Genomic DNA, 18,035 nt, shown 5'->3' with positions numbered 1-18,035 from the left:
CTGCTCTGCAAGGTCGTCGATATCTGAGTCGCAACGTGAGTCTTACGTTCTTGCACTCGAAGGAGTTGCTCAAAAACATGGAAGCTGCAGTGGCAAGCAACAAAGCGGTACTCGCATTCAACAAAGCCAACAGTTTACTAAATCGATGCGCTACCGACATAAAACAGTGGTCTAGCGCTCACCATTTAGCACGGGCGAACCCGGTCATTGCTGGTCTTACGATGCTGAATCATCACTTCCAGTACCTACACATCGCGAACGAAGTCATGTTTGCAACGTCGAGATTCCGTGCATTTGGGCACTTGTACAACGCGCTAGTGCAGGAGGGGTATCTGGAGCGTATCCCGTTTTTCGACGAGGTGTACGAGGTGTACGCACAAGAAGTCTTCACTCCTTCTCGTGCTGCGGCGATACATGGAGCATACTATCGCACCTACCTGCTGAGCTCAAATGTGAGGGCCACTTCACTTGATGCAGTGTACCGTGGTGAAAAATTACTCCCTGGAAGTGAAGCGTACAAGAAGTGGAAGGCTTTCCATCTAAGTGATGTGTCCGAGGTATTCCGACTGATGCGTTTGAACGACAAGTCCATTTTAAAAGGTGGATCGTGGATGGAAATGCTGGATGATGTGGCAGACATTTGCTCGAAAGAACTCTTCGATACGCGTGTGTTGTCGCGTGACTTACTAAAGCTGAACGAAGACCTGATGGATGCGTTTTCAGAACTAACTCAGGTGTTGGGCCAGCAGGAGTATTTCCAGGAGATTATGGGGCGCCCAATCGCGGGCGAATCTGGCCAACAACGAGTTAATCGTGCCCTCGAAGATTCCGTCATGACGTTTGTAATGCCGCTGCTGGATGCATTGCAGCCTGACGAATCAATTGACATGTCTGCCATCCCCGAAGGAAAGCCGAGGATGCCTGCATTGAACGCTGGGTCGGTTCATATTGTATGCGGGGAAGTCGGAGCCATGATCAAAGCTAGATTTGCAACAGATGTCTGCGAGAAGAAATATTTTACATTCCCATTGCAGCCAGATTTTGCTACCCAGGAGTACGGGAAGCTATTGTTGGAGGAGAAGACGGAGAGTGAAGCTGGAGCTGCTAAGCTAGTGCTCGATGATCTGATGAAGTTGCTGAGTGAAAGTGACGGGCCTCTGACTGACAGTGATATGAGCTATCTCAAAGCAGAAATTAAGAAGAACCCCGATCTATTGGGAACTTTTACACCAACATCGGAGTATAATGATCTTTGTACGCTGCTGCATCAGGCTGCAGCTGGCCCAGCACATGATGCTGATCTCGTCGACTGGATGATTCAAATGGCTGCCCTCATTGTGCAGCCTCAGCATTGTCGGAATGAACCCCAACAAAAGGACCTATCGTGCCCTCGAAGTGTGTTGCCAAACACGATGGCTGTGCACAGTGCGGTGATCGCGGGCTACAAGGATATCGTTCGAGTTCTTTTGGAGGCGGACAACCTGATCGACTTGAATACCAAGACTTTCCACACGAAGGAATCTCTTGCACATCTGGCTGTCAGACATGGCCAACGTGAAGTCCTCGGCCTGCTTCAAGCCTTTAGGATTGATCTCAGCTGCACAGATGGCGAAGGAAGACGCGTGTGCGATGTGACGTTGGACCGAGAATGGTCCCGTGAAATTGCTGCATCCATGAAAAGCTACTATAAGAACACGTTGGCGGATGTAAAGAAACTCCGGTCCCAACAGGCAGAACATAGGCGGAACACTCAGCGTATTGAAAAGAACAAACGTGGAAGTAAACACAGCAGCACGAACTTAAATGGATCGAAGAGAAAGAGTAACAAGAAGGAGAAGAAGGAGACCGTGAAGGAAGAGTCGATAATTGCCACCGCTGCAGTATCATCGAGTACGAAGTCTGCAGAAGCGGCACGCATATATCTACGCATTTTGGATGCAGCTGGGGTAGAGGTCGACGAGACTTTTGAGTCCAGGAGGTTAACAGATCTGGAGAGAATGCTTCGAAGCAAGGCAACGTCTCTCTTCGACCAGCTGAAGGATTCGAGCGTTCCTGCCGGCGACAAAGTTGACACTGTAGAGAGCACCTGCAAACTGATCAAAGAGCTGCAATGGCTTGTCTCGAAACATGCTGACCCAAGCAACTCCACATTCCGCCACATCCGATCCGTTATCGCCACTGAAGCTTCTATTGGAGTCCACTTGATGCAAAAGTTTTGTCGTGCTGACCACCCCGCTATGTGGGTCGAAGAACTCGATCCGGTTCGGGATCTCTGCGTGATGACGAGTGATTTCGCAAAATTTGTCGTTTCGACGGCTCAAATTTGCGTCTCAGTGAACAGGAAACCACAGGCGCGTGAGATTTTGGATTTGCTGGAAAAACGATTGGTGAAGACGCCGCCTGGTCAACGGGACCCACCTCTGTTCCGAGAACTTGTTCAAACGTACGCTAAAGCGCGTGATGCGATGGGTTTGGGTCGGACTTCGAGTGCTGATACGCTTCGCAACTTGGAATGGTACTTTAGCGACGAGGCGGAGAGCTACGAACTGCAGATGATCCTTGATGAGCTGTCCGGTCGGCGATTTTACTTTGAATGCAGGCTAGCCGCCACCACAACTGCGCTACAGCTGGAGCAGTTAAAGCACATTATCCGAGAGTTTCCGATTCAGTTTCCCGAATGTACAGGGATTGCGTGCCTGGGCCATCATGACAAGCGCATTATCTATGGTAGCTACAGAAAAGAGCAGCTAGCTGATGTTCTTAAATTCGTCCTCGAGATTGTTTTCAAGCGCGTAGGTGCGAAGCATGACGACCAAAGCTTGCAACGCTGCGTAAGCTCTCTCCAGATTGGAAACTTCATTTTTTCGAAAGCTGGGATCCTTCGGGTTGATTGAAGAATATATGATGATGTAGAAAATATGACAAAGTGTTTGCTGAGTTAAAGGTTATCTACGATTATCTTGCTCAAATACTCGAGTGAACGACATGCCCAATAACCCAGTACTTTTATTACTATCAGAAAAAAAGCTACTATAGTGCTTCAAGTACTTCTTTGATCGGCAAAATTTGGCTGGAATTCGCATCACTCACGTCTAATTCCCATCACTTTTCATTTGATGAAATGTAAGGCTGCAACACAACGAGAACCAATGTAACAGCAGCGCAGGTATGATATACCTCCTTTTTATGATGCAATAACGACTGCTTCGATATATCAACCGTCGGCTTTCCGACACCATATTCATTTTCCTTGCCACTTACGCCGCCAGCACTTCAGTTAAACAATGAGAAATCGCCACTTGCTATCTTTTGATTGGTTAGAATATGAGCAGTAGCTCGCACTTGCCTATTTCAACCAATCATATTCTGTACGTCATTCTCGAAATTTCTCTTGTCGCCAAAGCTTCCAGCAACGTGGCAAGCCTGCACTAGACAGAATAAAAATACCCGATGATACGCCAAAACAACAAAGCAACTCGACACCATGAGTCACAGCTCCTCGCGCGTGCGTCTGCGACTGCTACTGGTGCTGCTGCTCGCTCTCGCCATAGTCTCCGTCCAGGCCATGGACCCCAGTAAGGACTATTATAAAGTTCTTGGCGTGAACGAGCAATTCTCGGACCGCGAACTTAAGAAGGCATACCGACAGCTAGCTCTACAGTACCACCCAGATAAGGCGGAGAATGCTGAGGATAAAGAAGCAGCCAAGGAGAAGTTCGTCGAAGTGTCGGAGGCTTACGAAGTATTGTCCGATTCGGAAAAGCGCAAAGAATACGATGACGCTCAACGCTTCGGGGGAGGCGCAGGTGGCGGATTCCCTGGCGGATTTGGTGGCCAGGGTGGCCAAAGACGCTCCACGGACGAGAACATGGCTTCATTCACGAAGATGTTCGAGAGCGTCTTTGGTCATGGATTTGGAGGCGCGGGAGGCTTTTCCGGTGGTGCTGGTGGCTTTGGAGGCGGATTTGGAGGCGGGTTCCCCGGGGGAGCGGGCTTTGGCGGACGTGGGATGCCCAACGAGTTTCAGTTCGATGGAATGGATGGCTTTGGACATGCTAAGCGACCAGGAGCACGTGGCCAGCAACAAGCGAGACAACCCACGACGTTGTATGGACCCGAGTCGCCTGTTAAAACGCTATCGAAGAAAAAGTTTCCAGGCAAAGCCGCGAACAACGAGTGGCTTGTACAGTTCTACGAGATGGACGCACCTATGGCCGAATTTCGCGGCAAGTATGAAAATGTGGCACGGGATCTGAACGGCAAAGTGCGTGTAGGTGCCGTGAACTGCGATAAGTACGCAAAACTGTGTCGTGCCAATGGCATCGCCAAGTTCCCGACGTTTGCGTACATTTGGGAAGGTCAACTCACCAAATTTGACGGTGAAGTTGACGAATATCAAGTGTATAATTTCGCTATTGAGAAGCATATCGCGCGTCTTCAACGTATGCGCAACTCGGGCGAGATTGAAAAGCTGCATGCTGGCAACGAGGCAAAGTTGTGTAATGTGGGCAAACATGCTACGTCGGGCGCGTCATCTCTGTGCGCCGTATTTGTCTTGTCGGGTGATAAGAAGAAGCGCGAGCAGGAGATGAAAGTGGCAAAGGAGGTTGCGAAGAAGTTCCGTCACTCAAAAAGTCTTAGCGTTGCGTATGTGGACTGGAAGACCCAGCAGCTTCCGGTGCGGAAGTTGGTCGAGACGGCTGTCGGCCACAGTCACAGACAGCAGCAACCAGGATTGCTGGTCATTCGTACGAAACGCGGTAAGACGCGGGTGGGCACCCATTCGCTGGATGCTGACTTCAATACCGATGCACTATCCGCTACTATGGAGCGTGCTGTTGGCGGTGATCTGTCGATGTCGAACGTGCATGGATCGGTGCATTTCCGCTGATTTGTGACGTGAAACCTTGAGTTTCGAGTTCAATTTCATTTTATAGAGTTCTTGTCGCTCTTATACAATACTACTAACGTTAGTAGTAGTTTAGCCTTGACTTTTCCATACTGCTGTAGTAAAATTCCAAGACCCACTTTAGTACTACAGTAGTCGCTTTGATTATATCTTGATTCGAAATTCCGTTGGTGTATTGGAATTTGAGACCACGCAAAACACTATGATACTAATGAAGCTAAGTGACTTTCAGGACCAAAATCTCACTGAGTTACAAAAAATCTTTTTATCACTAATAGTGGTTGTCGATTGCAAGAAGTTTTTTTTCTTGCAGCAAGTCAGATTTTTTTTTTCGAGACCACTGATGGGCCAATATTGTTTTGGACAATCTGCACCAAAACTTGTGCATTTAGTCTTGCAGTAGCAAGTCATTTTTTTCGCGTGCTTTCGACGTGTTGAAGACCCAGCACACAGATAAGTGGGACATCGCGTGCACGACCTTCTGGAAGGAAACGCACTTGTAGCAGGAAACAAGCAGCTCAGGAGGGTGCTCGAACGAAGCGAAACTATACCAGCACACCGTCTACAACCTCCAGTTGCGATTACATTGACGGAGACACTACAGCTGAGGCTACGCGTTTGGCCTCCACTTTGAACGGAACTAACAGCAATGAGTATCACGACGCGCCTGCAGCGACCCATCACGATCAAACCGTTGCTGCACACCCGCTGTTACCATTCGAGTTTTCACGCGCGGATCAGACGCCGCAGATTGGCATTCAGGAGTTGATGTGTAGGCGACTATCGACGGGTAAGAAGGCCCAACTGGCCAGAATTCGTGAAATCCTCAGCAGCGATAGCGATAACGATGATGGTGATGCACAACCGGTATTGAAGACGAATTCTACAGCTCGTCTACAACAGAAACAACCACTATTTCACCCATTTAAACGGAGCCAGCAACTACACCAGAGTCATCGACGTGTGAAGAGCGTACAACCGCCACTATGGCTGCATTACCAGGTTCTTGTCGATGGAAAGACTGCAAAAACGTGTCCAAACCGCAAGGAGAAGCTTCATTTCGCATTTGTAGCAGATCTGGACGCGAATGAGTCGTGCATTCGGCTTGTCTAGCAGCTATGTTGGTTTTGTTTGGAGGTGATACATCGTTTAACCAAGCGGCATGCGGTAAACGATGCTGCAATGCTCTCGTGAAGCTCGCTGTGAGCACGACATTATCCGTTTCGACAGGCAAGAAGCGCGTGATGTGGCATAACGATGGCCTAGCAGAAGATGTTAGCTCTCTAGCTGTATGGATTGACTGGATGACGGACGGAGACAATTATGAGCGGTATCGAGGTGGTGACGCTCAATCCGGAGAGAATTAAATTGCTCTGGCGCAGAAAAATTTGCGCTTAATTTCTTAAAAGGGAATCAAAACTGTTCGAACTGCGAAAGATAAAACGAACAAGATTGCTAGTCTTGAATCCAGCTATCGGTCCGTGGTAGATTTCTTGCATGGCTCTGGCCAAGGGATAACGGATGAGACCTCATTACGTGACAAAATTCTGCAGATATGCCCAGAGTACTACGAACTTCACGACACGATGAAAAGTCGCGTTGGTACACGAGCTCAGCTATTGAATACGGTCCCGGGGTAGTTAAAAGAAGTCACTGAGAGTGACGGGATCAGTTCTAGCAGCGAAAGTGATCGAGCTTCAGATAAACATGCTGACAAGGCAATCTGCCTGAAACCAAATCGCCCCCAGTCTGTTCCAATATCAATCGCTGTGCCTCAAACAGAGAAGTATCAAAAAGATGATTTATCATCACAACACGCAGCTGGTTCATCAGAGAGACTTTCAGCATGCAGAACTCGGTGTACGCGAATAAGAACTTCATCTTCGAGAAAAAGAGGTTTGGGCTAGAGAAAAACAATGAAAAGTGAAAAACTACTGGCGATCGCCCGGGTTGGTGAAGCAAATGCACAAGCAAGCAAACTAAGCGAAGAAGCCGAGCATTGGCGTCAGCAACGGCGCGTTACGCTCCTCCGAGAACGCAAGTAGCTACTGGACGAAGGCGTTTCAAAAGACGAAATTGATTTCCTGCTGCCTCTCGTCTCGGACCTCGAGCATGTACGCTAGAAGTTGGTTTCTGCGTTTGTCACCATTCTCACCTTCCGTGATGGGTTCATTCAACTCGTCGTCGTCGTCGAGCCTACCCGTTATCTGCCTTTCAAATTCATTTTGCCACTGGTGTGGAATGGGCTCAGCAATAAGTAAGTTGTATAGAATACGTGCACAAGTCACGTGGCGAATTAACCGTCGTATGTTTTTGCGCGTTTTGCCCAAATTTACTCGACGTTCACGCAAGTATGGGAATCGCATCTTTAACAGTCCAATGCAGAGCTCGCTTTTTATCCGGGTCTTCGCAAGCTGCTTGTTGAAGTACGTATGACGAAAATTCATCTGTGCCTTAGGTGGATTTTTGAATGCAGGGATCATTTCGGATAATGCTTGGAATGGAGAATCCCCAGCACATATTCATTGTGCTTGAAGTGATCAGCACGCTTGACGATCAAGGGGCTGTTCATCCAAGCACGGTTGTCGTGGGTGGACCCGGGCCATCCAACAACGAGACTTCAAACTCTTCCAACATCATCGCATGTCATCAAGCCGTGGACTGAATACGAAGCTTTTCTGCTAAAATAATCTTCTCCTTGATGTTGCGGTTTTGCCGCAAGCGAAAATAGCGCCCCATCCGTGATTCCAACGCAGTTTACAGAACCATATTTCTGCTGCATCCGTTGCGATATCAAAACCCACTCCACTTCGTTTGGCCATGCCATAGTGACGGGTTCAAGCTTTAAGACGACATTCGTAGCCCGGAAAAGGTAGTTGTGGACGAACCCACTCGCGATTCCAAGGAGAGGCCCGATTTGACGGCTGTGTTGTCATTTCCGTATGTCCCGAGAAACTTAAGTAGCGTTAGCATGTGAAGCTCCGGTCCACCACGAAAGAGCTTGCTCCCCTTCGAAAAGAACGCAGAATCATGCTTCACCAGTGCCACTAGGCGAAAAAAAACGTCTCGGTCAAGTCGAAAATGATCATAAAACTCCGTGGCGTTCAGGTAATCGTGGTCATAGAGTAACTTACGCCATCGAGCACTACGCCAACGATACTTGTTGGGCCGATCAACGTAACTCGATGACAGCAAGAGATCGTACTCCGACTGTCAATGCGCATCTAGTTCATCTGCTGAAGAGTCAGGGTCAGTCAGGAGTTCGCGGTTAGTTGCTGCAACTCCCCGCCTATCTAGGATTCGGTGCAGCTCACGTATCTTCTTCCCACGGGCCGACAAGCGAGGCATTTCTCTCTAACTTGTTGATGTTAAGAAAGGAAACACGGCAAAAATATAAAACTTGCTGCAACTTCAATTTGGGGGTAGTCAATTGGGTCGGCTCTGATTGGTTGTTGATGTTGCTGCTCAAGTGCATGAAAAAAAAATTCTTCTTTCTGCTGCACAATTGACAACCACTATTGAAAACGAGATTTTTTATTTGACATCCGACGTAAAATTGTCGCGCGGAGCCAATGGTGTTGCCCGTTTCTACTTTTTTTTACTGGAACATGTGCAATAGTTAGAATTTTTCCACAGTTTCACTCTAGTGACATTGTGCCATAAGTAGCATTTTGTATTATTTTGGAGACAGGTAACATTTTGATTAAGCCGTCTGTGTCTACTGTGGCTGCAAAATTTTGCGGTGGGGGCGAGGTAGTCGGCGAAGAATTTATGGACTGGACACTGATATCTTCTTGAAAGTCGTTTGACAAATGAGTGGGCTCGTGTAGGTGCGAAAAATGATGGCCCAGCTTTGAATGCGATTATCTCGATAACTCTAAATGGTACATTAGTACCATTTTGTTTTGCGTGGTCTCATATACATGTTCACATTGAATACATTAGGTTAGCGTTCGATATTAATATCATCGATCATTAATACATCAAAGTAATTACCCCGTGCAGCCATTGCACATTTAGTCAAAATTACTAAACAGACAAGCCATATCCGCGCCAGACATGATTCCGATCAGGACATATTCCTGGTCGAACAGGAGGTATACAAAATTAGGTCGCAGACCAAATTGGGATCCTTGACATATATAACGACGATTTTTTACGAACTACGTCCGCTAGAGTAATTGTGAAGGTATAGATGGAGCGTGGTAGCTCTCTTGTTTCGTTTGAGCCCGTATCGTTCCCCAAACAAGCTTATCTCACAAGAATCTCGTCTCCACAAAATCGCCCTTCCGTCCACCACAACCGGAATGGCACTGCCACGAACGTCTGCTTCCAGCATTCCCAAGGGCAATTTATACTTGTATGCAGCATGTGCAGGTGTTGAAGAAGGCATATCGATTCGCAACGCAGCAGATTTGTACAAGGTGCCAAGGGAATCGCTCCATTGAAGGGTGCATGGATACGTTTCTATTAAGTGCAGACGCGGCTCACAGCGCACTTACATCAATGGTGCAGCCGACGAAGGTCTCACCGAAGCGGTTTTGTATCGTGCTGCTCATGGTCTGTCGATGAACACCACTTCTTTCCGGGATTTAGCGCGTAAGGCGGCACTGGCAATCTGCATCAAAGAGGTACCCGCCAACTTTCCGAACTCAAAGTGGGTTCAGCGCTGAATTGAGAGGCACTCAGACGTGATTTCGTTTAGGATTGACCGTATTCTAGATGCTAAGCGGTCTGTTTGCTCCACCGAGGAGAATGTGCGCAACTACTTCAACCACCTATCAATGGCCATGGAGGATCTGGGACTCATGGATTAGCCTGCGCAGATACAGAACTGCGACGAGACCGGTATAGCCGCACAAGGGTTCTTCAACATGCGTGAGCTGTGTCCCAAGGGAATGTCAGCCAATGTGCAGCGCTCATCCGATCCCGAGAATGTGAGCGTTTTAGGCTGCATCAACGCTGACGGAGGGTTCATTCCTCTTCTGTACATCTTCGTGGGTACTCACAGGAAGATGAGCTGGATGAAGAAAGTCCCTATGGACTCGAAGTGTCAGGTTACGAAGTCCTCCAACATAACTAAAAAAATTCTACAGTAGTTAAGCGGTTCGTGGATCTACTGCCCACCGCACGACCTCAGCTCTTCGTCCTCGACGGTCATTTTGCACATATATCACTGGATATAGTGGAGTACGGTGAGAATCACGGTGTTCATATCTTCGTTCTTCCAGCCCACACATCGCACGTTTTTGCAACCACTCGATGTCGGAGTGTTTCAAGCCTTCAAAAGAATGTACAATACTGGCGTAACGCAGCATTCACTACAGCTTAATGGTGCTCTGCCTATCAAAGACGACGTCACATGGATGAGCAAGGAGTCGTTCGAGAAGGCTTTTATTGCATAAAATTTATCCCGTTTTGCGATTCTGGCATATTTCCTGTTTCATTACAAATAATGCTCTGTAAAATGTTGGGAAACAAATCAACCGCCAACATTGTTTTGCTACGCTACCACTCGGTGATGACACCGCATTTTGATGGTGAACCAGGCGATTCACGTACATAAGAAGTGGTGAAGCGTCGGAAGTTGAGGCTTGACACACGTAACGTAGCTCACTTGTCTCTCAAAATGTTTATTGCACCAGAAGCACAAAAACCCTAGCAGCTTTGTAGACGAGAAGGTGTCAGGCGGTAAATTGCTGAGCTACAGCTAGATGGCGCACGCTGCAAAGCTTGAAAAGTAGCGTGTAAAAGAAGCCGCCAAGGAGGAAGCTAAACGTGTCCGACAGGAGGCAAAATCTGAGGCGAAGCGCGCGAAGGATGCTGCCAAGATAGAAGCCAAACGTGTTCGTGAAGCTAGAGCGGAAATGGCGCGTTAAACGTTTTTTGCCCCAAGACTATGAAACGCTCTCTCAAGCACCTTTCTTCGGTGGGGGGCTCGGATTAAGCTGGCAATGTTTGTAGTCATGTAGTGGAGATATGGCCTTTTGACCATACAAATGCGTAGTTAAGTTCATTTGACTAGGAACATGTCCTCATTTCTTATGTGTGACTTGAGCATTAGAATTTTGAAATAGCACCTTAGGTGACCCACTTCATGTCTGATGCGGATACTGTACGTACCTGAAAAACTGAATGCAAAATACTAAATAAATACATCATTGTCATTGCTAATGCAGCTTGTAATCGATGAGAACAATGAATGTTCATGTTGGAAAGGTGACTTGAGATCAAGATTAAAGCTAAAGCTCCCAAACTACGGTACCGTGACGGAACCCGCTTTTGGTTTGTTCGCTCTGTGTTTTGAGCCGCCTTCACTACATAATCCTCGCAACGTACAAGTGATTCTGTTCATGAATGCCATTTTGCGTGTTTGCTCGCTTAGATGTACTTTTGATCCGAAGCGCGTAACTGCTGCGAACCTGGTTCCCGAGGTATTACCACTTTGCTCGCCAACTCAGTCAGGTCCTGGTTTGCTTCGTTTCAGGCGTGAGTGACAAAAGTTAAGACAGCCTGAGGTGGAACACAAGCTCACGCTGCGCCCACAATGACCCATTTGACGACTAATTAATCGCACACTTCAATCTTCGAGTCTTTCGTTACTTAAAATGATATCCATCAAGATGTCCGCATAGTAAACTTCGGACAATGATCGCAACTCCCCTGCCGTCAGCAATCGTGCAGAACGTAGACGTACCAATCTTCGTAACGCGCACCTCACCACCATTCGTAGCTCTCCTAAATTTGTCACAGTCAACCGGATCGCACAGCATGTTTCAGTCCTTCACAAGATGATCGCTATGTCCACTGTCCATACCCCACGAGTCTGAATTTGCGTTCTCCATCGTTGTCACAGCCAACGCGACGCTGGGCGATGCTGCAGCAGCGCCTTTTTTCTTCTGCAAGCAGTTCGCCTTCCGATGCCCGACTCTCCACATTTACAGGGGGTGCGTGCTTCTCCACTGTCAACACGTGCGGCAAGTTCTCGACATCCTACCATGCACAACCACCCGTTCAAGTCCAATTCGCTTCTTTAGTTTCGATCACCGTGGCCACTTTCATAGACGCGATCACCTCGTCCGTGCCCACCACAGCTTCTTTTGCTACTGTTGCTGATGTGCGTGTTGGTTTTGTCCTCGATCGCTAACAAGTCGTGCATTTGTTAGTTTTGTCGAATTAGTGAGGCGCCAAGTCGCTGGATGAACTGTAGCCCCCAAACGTAGGCGTCAGCACCAATACCCGCGTATTTTGTCATATCGAAGAGCATCGAGAGCCCAGTCCAGGTCCCTCAATTTCTGGATTTTGCAAGCCTCGGACGAGCACAGTGGGAGCACTGCTCTCGGAACGAGCACAGGGTAAAAAAAACCTCACGAACAGTGTTCGTGAGGTTTTAAAGCCTCATTCTGTAAATCGGTTTATGGGGGTGAACACGCGTCTTTGTTGACGTGTCCGCACCCTGTATTCTCTCTCTGAGCTTCTGAGTGGTAGAAATAGACTTTTTCGTGATAGGTCAATACTCAATTGAAATATAACCGGTGCTATCTTGTAGCGTTATGGCCCTGACTCGAGCCCAAGCTGCTGCGGCTGCTGCTGCGGCTGCACCAGGTCAAGTGAACGAGGTGACAGACGTCGAAACGGCGATGGTGGAGCCCGTAGGGACAGACCTGGCATCTTCATCGGCTCTACCGCTCGCTCCCAACGTTGCTGATCATCTGGCAAGGCTCGCCCAGCACTTTATAGCTGAAACCCAGACCCGTGCTGCTGAGCACGTGGCATTGCAGCAGCAGCAACAAGGGCACAGTCACGCCCAACATGCGGCATTGGTGGCGATGCAGGTCTCGACAGAGGCCAATTTGAGGCAGCTCACTGATCAACAACGCGCAATTGTCGAAAGACTAGATGAAGCTCTGACAGCAGCGCAATCAAATCTCCAAGATCAGCTCCATCATCTTCAAACGGCTCAAGACGAGCGAGGAGAACAAACAGAGCAGTTCGTGAATAACAAAGTTGTTCACGCACTGCAAGAAGTACAGAAGGAATCACAGAGAGAAGCTTCGTCTCAGATCCAGGGAGTACACAAAATGCTTGAAGAGATCGAAGCCAAAGTTAACCCCTTGGTTCCCAACGTCATAAGTTACGACGTAACGGAATTGTTCGTCGTAACTTACGACGAAAATCTTTGAACAATAGAAATTGGCTCGGAGGCAAAAATCAATACTTTAATCAAGTTATTTTCCACTCGAGATAAATATAAGCTCATGAAGGTCACACAGAAAAATGCAAAAACTAGACAGGGATAGGGTCTGTAAAGGTGTGTTGCAGGTTGCGCAGCCCTCATTTGAAAATTTTCCTGATGGCGCGTATTCGATCGACTGGACGCGCGAAACCTGACACGCTTCCGGACGACGTCGACTTCCGGCACTTGTGGCGACAGCTACGAGAGGCTGGCTGGCGCTCCAGACGTCCCAAAGGCCTAGAGACTTACTGGACATACGTCAAGCCAGGAGCGCCTGCTAACGGCGATATGGGCGTCGACGTTTTTCTCGGCGAGGCAGCTGTAGTGGCTCATATCATTGAGTCCGGACTGCTACGGACCGAGAACGAGGTGAGGCTATCGTTTATGCAAGAAATATCATCTATACTAACGCATGAATACAGGGAGAGGCGTCTGTAGAGCACGAGAGGCGCAAAGCTGAGGACCAGGTCAACCATGAAGCTGATGTGCAAGACGGCGAAGATTGCAGCGAAGCGGAGGTCAATGTGCGTGCGTCCCAGATCGACACCAGTGTCCAGTTATCGCAGGGCACTATGCAAGACCTATTCGGTTCGCCTACGCCAAGCGAAGTGGAGCTGTCGCAAGGAGCTGTAAATCGCCCATTTGACCTTCCGCAAGACGACGGTCAGGATGGCATTTCAGAGCGGGATGTAATTGAAGGGGCGGCCCAATTACAACATCTCTCGGGGGCTTCTGGAGCCGAAAGCTTGGATTCCGATGCACCTGTCCCTAGGCGAGCTCAACCACGACGTGAATTCAAGCGCGACGTTAACTTTGTGGAGGCCAACGAGAACTCGAGTGACTACGAGCACTTGAGCTCGGGAGATAGCGATGGTGGTGCACTGAGAGACAATGAGGAGGACTTTGTGGAGCTTCGTGCCCTAGACGACGATGACGACGTCATTTCGGAGACGGATGCTGTCCAGATGGATGAGGCGTTTATCGCTTCACTAAGTATCGGTGACGACGATCAACTAAGCCGACCGGCGCTGGAAAGGCGACAGCAAACGCTTCGGACAATGCAGTGGACTCAACCATCGTCCAATTTCGAATTGTCTGACGGATATCCTGGCCTCGTTACCGAAGAAGCACATCCCGTTGTTGAACTACGGAACCTATGCGATTCACCACTGGATACATTCTTCTACTTTGCTCCGAAGTCTTTGTGGGTCTGTATCTGTGAAGAAACCAACCGCTACCGCAATCAGCAGATCCTACCAAGAGCCGAGCGATTGCGTGCAAAGCAGACTGAGCGGCGTGGGGCGCCAACCGAGACGCTGAAACAAATACGACGACGCCTTCGAATGAAGCCAGTGTATGACACGTATGAGATTCTTCATGTGCTGGGTCTCTTGGTAGCACACATGTTGTGCCCGCAGCAACGGCGCTTTGCTCAACACTGGTCGATGACAGAAGACGGCGCGGTCCCCGCTGGAACCTTCGGCAGGTTTATGCCCCGCAATCGCTGCCAGGATATCCTGAGAGATCTACATTTTGTGGATAACGAAAGTGAGCCTACCCGTGACAAGTTGCGAAAGCTTCGTCCTGTGGTTGATAAATTGCAAAAGCGCTTCCTTGCCGGGTGGACACTACCTACTGTGTTCTCATTTGACGAAGGTGTTCTTCCAGCGACGTCTAGACGGAACACCACGAGGATGTTCATGCCGGACAAGCCGCACCGATACGGGTCCAAAATGTTTATGACGTGTGATGCCAGAACTGCGTATTGCCACAGGTGAGCCCGTGCTTTTTTTTCCTCAAATCGTAATGACGTAACTTACGCCTTTGCTATTGACCGCGTTATATTTTGTCGTAACTTTGGAGATTCGAGATTTACGTGGGCAAGGTGAAGACTCGTGAAGATCAGGCGAGCGCATTTGACCATAAGACTGGAGCTGCAGCGGTGGTCCGCAACCTCAAGGTTGTACTTGCCTCAGGACGCCAAGCATTTCATGCTGTCACGATTGACCGCTTTTATTCGTCCATCCCGTTGGCAATCGAGTTGCTGTCTATGAGTGTGTACGTCGTGGGCACTATCATGACACGACGTCTTGGATATGATCGCAATGTTGAGGAGTCTCGGAAAACCAGACCAAGCACCATACCGCGTGGGTCGTTCACATTTTCGCGGTCGTTATCAGTGCCAAGTCTGATTGCCTTCCATTGTAAACCGGTCCATTACCTATGCACAGGGTCAGTGATGAATGCGTCAACGATCAGCCGCAACGTAAGGGGGCAGGGCCGACGACAGTGCCGTGTCCACAGGCAGTAAACGACTACCAGAAGTGGATGGGCGGAGTGGATGTTCACGACCAACTCCGCCTCCAAACCTTCTCAATTCAGACATCTGTTCGTTTTGCCAAGTATTACAAGAGCCTATTTTTAGGTCTCATGGATCTCGTTATGGTGAACGCTTATATATCGCACAAAGAGGCGTGCAAATTCACGAATACCCCGGCGTTGAAGCGTGGAGAATGGTATGCCGTACTACACAAGCAGTTGCTGCAGCTAAAGGAGCAGGATTTTGCTGGAGTGGCGTCTACACCTTCTCCTGGAGGCAAGAAACGCAGGCGAAGACGCGCTGGCCACTCTCTCATACAGTTTGACGACTGGGTAACGGTCTCGGGCATTCAGAAACGACGCCAACGTTCTTGTAAGGTATGCGCGCTGCTTCGTGGAGAGCGAAAGAAGTCGTTTCAGACCACCTTCTAATGTGATCAGTGCTCTATCGACGACGCAAAGTGCTACCTGTGTCCGAAGGCAAGGCGTGAGTACAGGGGCGTGATGAAAACGTGCTTTCAGATTTGGCACGAGGACTTCGAGTGTGGGCTCGCCATTCCGACTTCGCTTGGCAAGCGCGTTGTCCTCAGGCGACCTGGAAAGAAGACCGGAGAGCGGAAGAAGACCAGAAGAGAGCTGCTACGTGAAGAAGAGTGTGAAGCAGACGACGAGCAACGTCGTCGTAGTGACGATGGTAGTGAGGACGACAGTGCGTTTGATCTGTAGAAACGCAATGGTCAAATCCCTTGTGAGTAGCTATAAAACAAGCTTTCTTGAGTCATCGTACCTTCTGTCTAGCAAATTCCGGACTGATCTGGTTCCTAATCCAACTGTGCCCAGCTGTGGGTCTTCTGCAATGCACAAAGCTACGACTTTACATCTTTTCAACAACAAACGAAGCAGTGTAACTTACGACTTAATCAAAATTTCACCTGTGAAAACCTATGCACCTAGCCCGATGTGGATAGTACACGACTATACAAACGACATGATACAACGAAGGTCGTAAGTTACGACGTTATCTTAACGGTTCCGAGGTCCAAATCCTGGGAACCAAGGGGTTAACAGTGGCCTTGAGAACCTATCGCAGTACGTTCAGCAGCTCATTGAAGACAAAGTTACAGCATCTCGCCTCAGTGATGCCCCCAACGACGGGACAATACTGCTCATACAGAAAGAAGTAGAGGCTGCTACCTCGAGCATTGCGTCTTCCATAAAGACATCGCTGCAGCTGGATCTCCAGACAGTATGCGACACTATACGACAAGAATTACTGGTGCGCGTCGACAGTGCTGAGGAGCCACGCCGTGAAGCTTTAAGGGCCCTGGTCATGGAAATAACAACCAATGCGGAGCGCCGATTCGAGGCTCGGATGCAGCGAGCCCTTACAAGCACGCAATCTGAATTGAATCTGCAAGTTCAGCGCCAAGCGGACGCGACATCGGCACTGTATGAGCAAGTTCAAAAACTAAGTGTTCGGTCAAAGCGACAAGCCCAACAAAACGACGAAAGCGTCCTGTAATATACTATTACAGATCTTGTTCAAAAAGCAGTCGACCAGCGCATTAAAGCTCAACAGGAGAACGAGCTCTGTCGATCTGATGCCAACTATCGTCTTCAACAAGAATTACATACGCAGCTCCAAGACTCTCGCAATAGTATTGATCGCAGTTTGGAGTCAGCCGTTGGTGACATTGAAAGGAGCATTAGAGCCGAAGTACGTGGTGCCGTGGTTGAGAGAACCAAACTGACAAAGGTTCCGCAAGCTAACCCGGGCTGCAAGGCTGACGAATTAGATGATGATTTACCTGCTACTGACGAAGTTTTCGAACTTGAATAGAGGATGCAAGAAGCCTGGTGGAGATCTTACATGCAAAACATGCCGTCTGTACCAGCGGATTCGCCTTCAACCAAAGGCAGCGATGTACCTGACGTTGTGGAGGAAAAGGCACCGACGGCGTCGCCGGAGAGAGATCGCCCAAGCACGATTGAGGGGGAGACTAAGGAAACTTCACCGCCGCCGGCAGAACTACCGCAGTTACAGGGGGGTCTCTTGCAGTCGCCGCCGCACCCCAATGTCGCGGTGCTACAGCGAATTGGATCAGATTCGCATGGCCAGCGGCTGTCTCGCCGCTCCTTGCACCAACAGCTTCTGCTGTCGCAGCCACAGCATCCTCCAAATGCCGGGATAGTGCTGAGAACCCAAACACATTCCCAACGGCTATCACGCCGCTCCCAGCGCCAGTCGCGAACACGAGAACTTGACCTCAGGGTTATTGTATCCGAGATTTAGCTCCAAGTCCAGGAGAGAGCGGAGCTGGCTGCACAGCGCTATCAGTCAAACCGTAGCTATGAAGAATGATGTTGTGGCTATACTGGAAGATGTGCGAAAGCTAGGATGCAGAGTAAAAACGATGAAGAGGGGTTATATGCTACCAATACATGTTGCTGAAACCGATGCGTTAGCACGTTGTATACACACGGAAAACGAACAAATTACGGATGCTCGTATTTACAATGCAGATTTCTCTTCTGTTTCTTCTTCTTCTGCTGGTGTTGTGCTAGAAACGA

General features: G+C 48.9%; 3 protein-coding genes across 3 annotated transcripts; 1 reads left to right on the top strand and 2 right to left on the bottom strand.

Annotated features, from left to right (window-relative positions):
* Window positions 1-3,484: 3,484 nt before the first annotated feature.
* Window positions 3,485-4,891, top strand: PITG_01349 (Type II (General) Secretory Pathway (IISP) Family; the record flags this gene model as incomplete). The annotated part of the gene is made up of 1 exon (XM_002907974.1): window positions 3,485-4,891. The coding sequence occupies one exon, from the start codon at window positions 3,485-3,487 to the stop codon at window positions 4,889-4,891; it is 1,407 nt and encodes a 468-aa protein (XP_002908020.1).
* A 246-nt stretch (window positions 4,892-5,137) lies between these two features.
* Window positions 5,138-5,590, bottom strand: PITG_22679 (uncharacterized protein; the record flags this gene model as incomplete). The annotated part of the gene is made up of 1 exon (XM_002907973.1): window positions 5,138-5,590. The coding sequence occupies one exon, from the start codon at window positions 5,588-5,590 to the stop codon at window positions 5,138-5,140; it is 453 nt and encodes a 150-aa protein (XP_002908019.1).
* Window positions 5,591-6,914: 1,324 nt separating this feature from the next.
* On the bottom strand, window positions 6,915-7,392 carry PITG_01348 (uncharacterized protein; the record flags this gene model as incomplete). Its single annotated transcript, XM_002907972.1, has 2 exons — window positions 6,915-6,996; window positions 7,088-7,392. The coding sequence occupies 2 exons, from the start codon at window positions 7,390-7,392 to the stop codon at window positions 6,915-6,917; spliced, it is 387 nt and encodes a 128-aa protein (XP_002908018.1).
* Between the last annotated feature and the right edge of the window lie 10,643 nt (window positions 7,393-18,035).

This window comes from Phytophthora infestans, genomic scaffold, assembly GCF_000142945.1.
Source record: "Phytophthora infestans T30-4 supercont1.2 genomic scaffold, whole genome shotgun sequence".
Classification (NCBI taxonomy): Eukaryota; Oomycota; class Peronosporomycetes; order Peronosporales; family Peronosporaceae; genus Phytophthora; species Phytophthora infestans.
The sequence above is the reverse complement of the archived record's forward strand: the minus strand, read 5'-3'. Positions and strand labels throughout refer to the sequence as shown.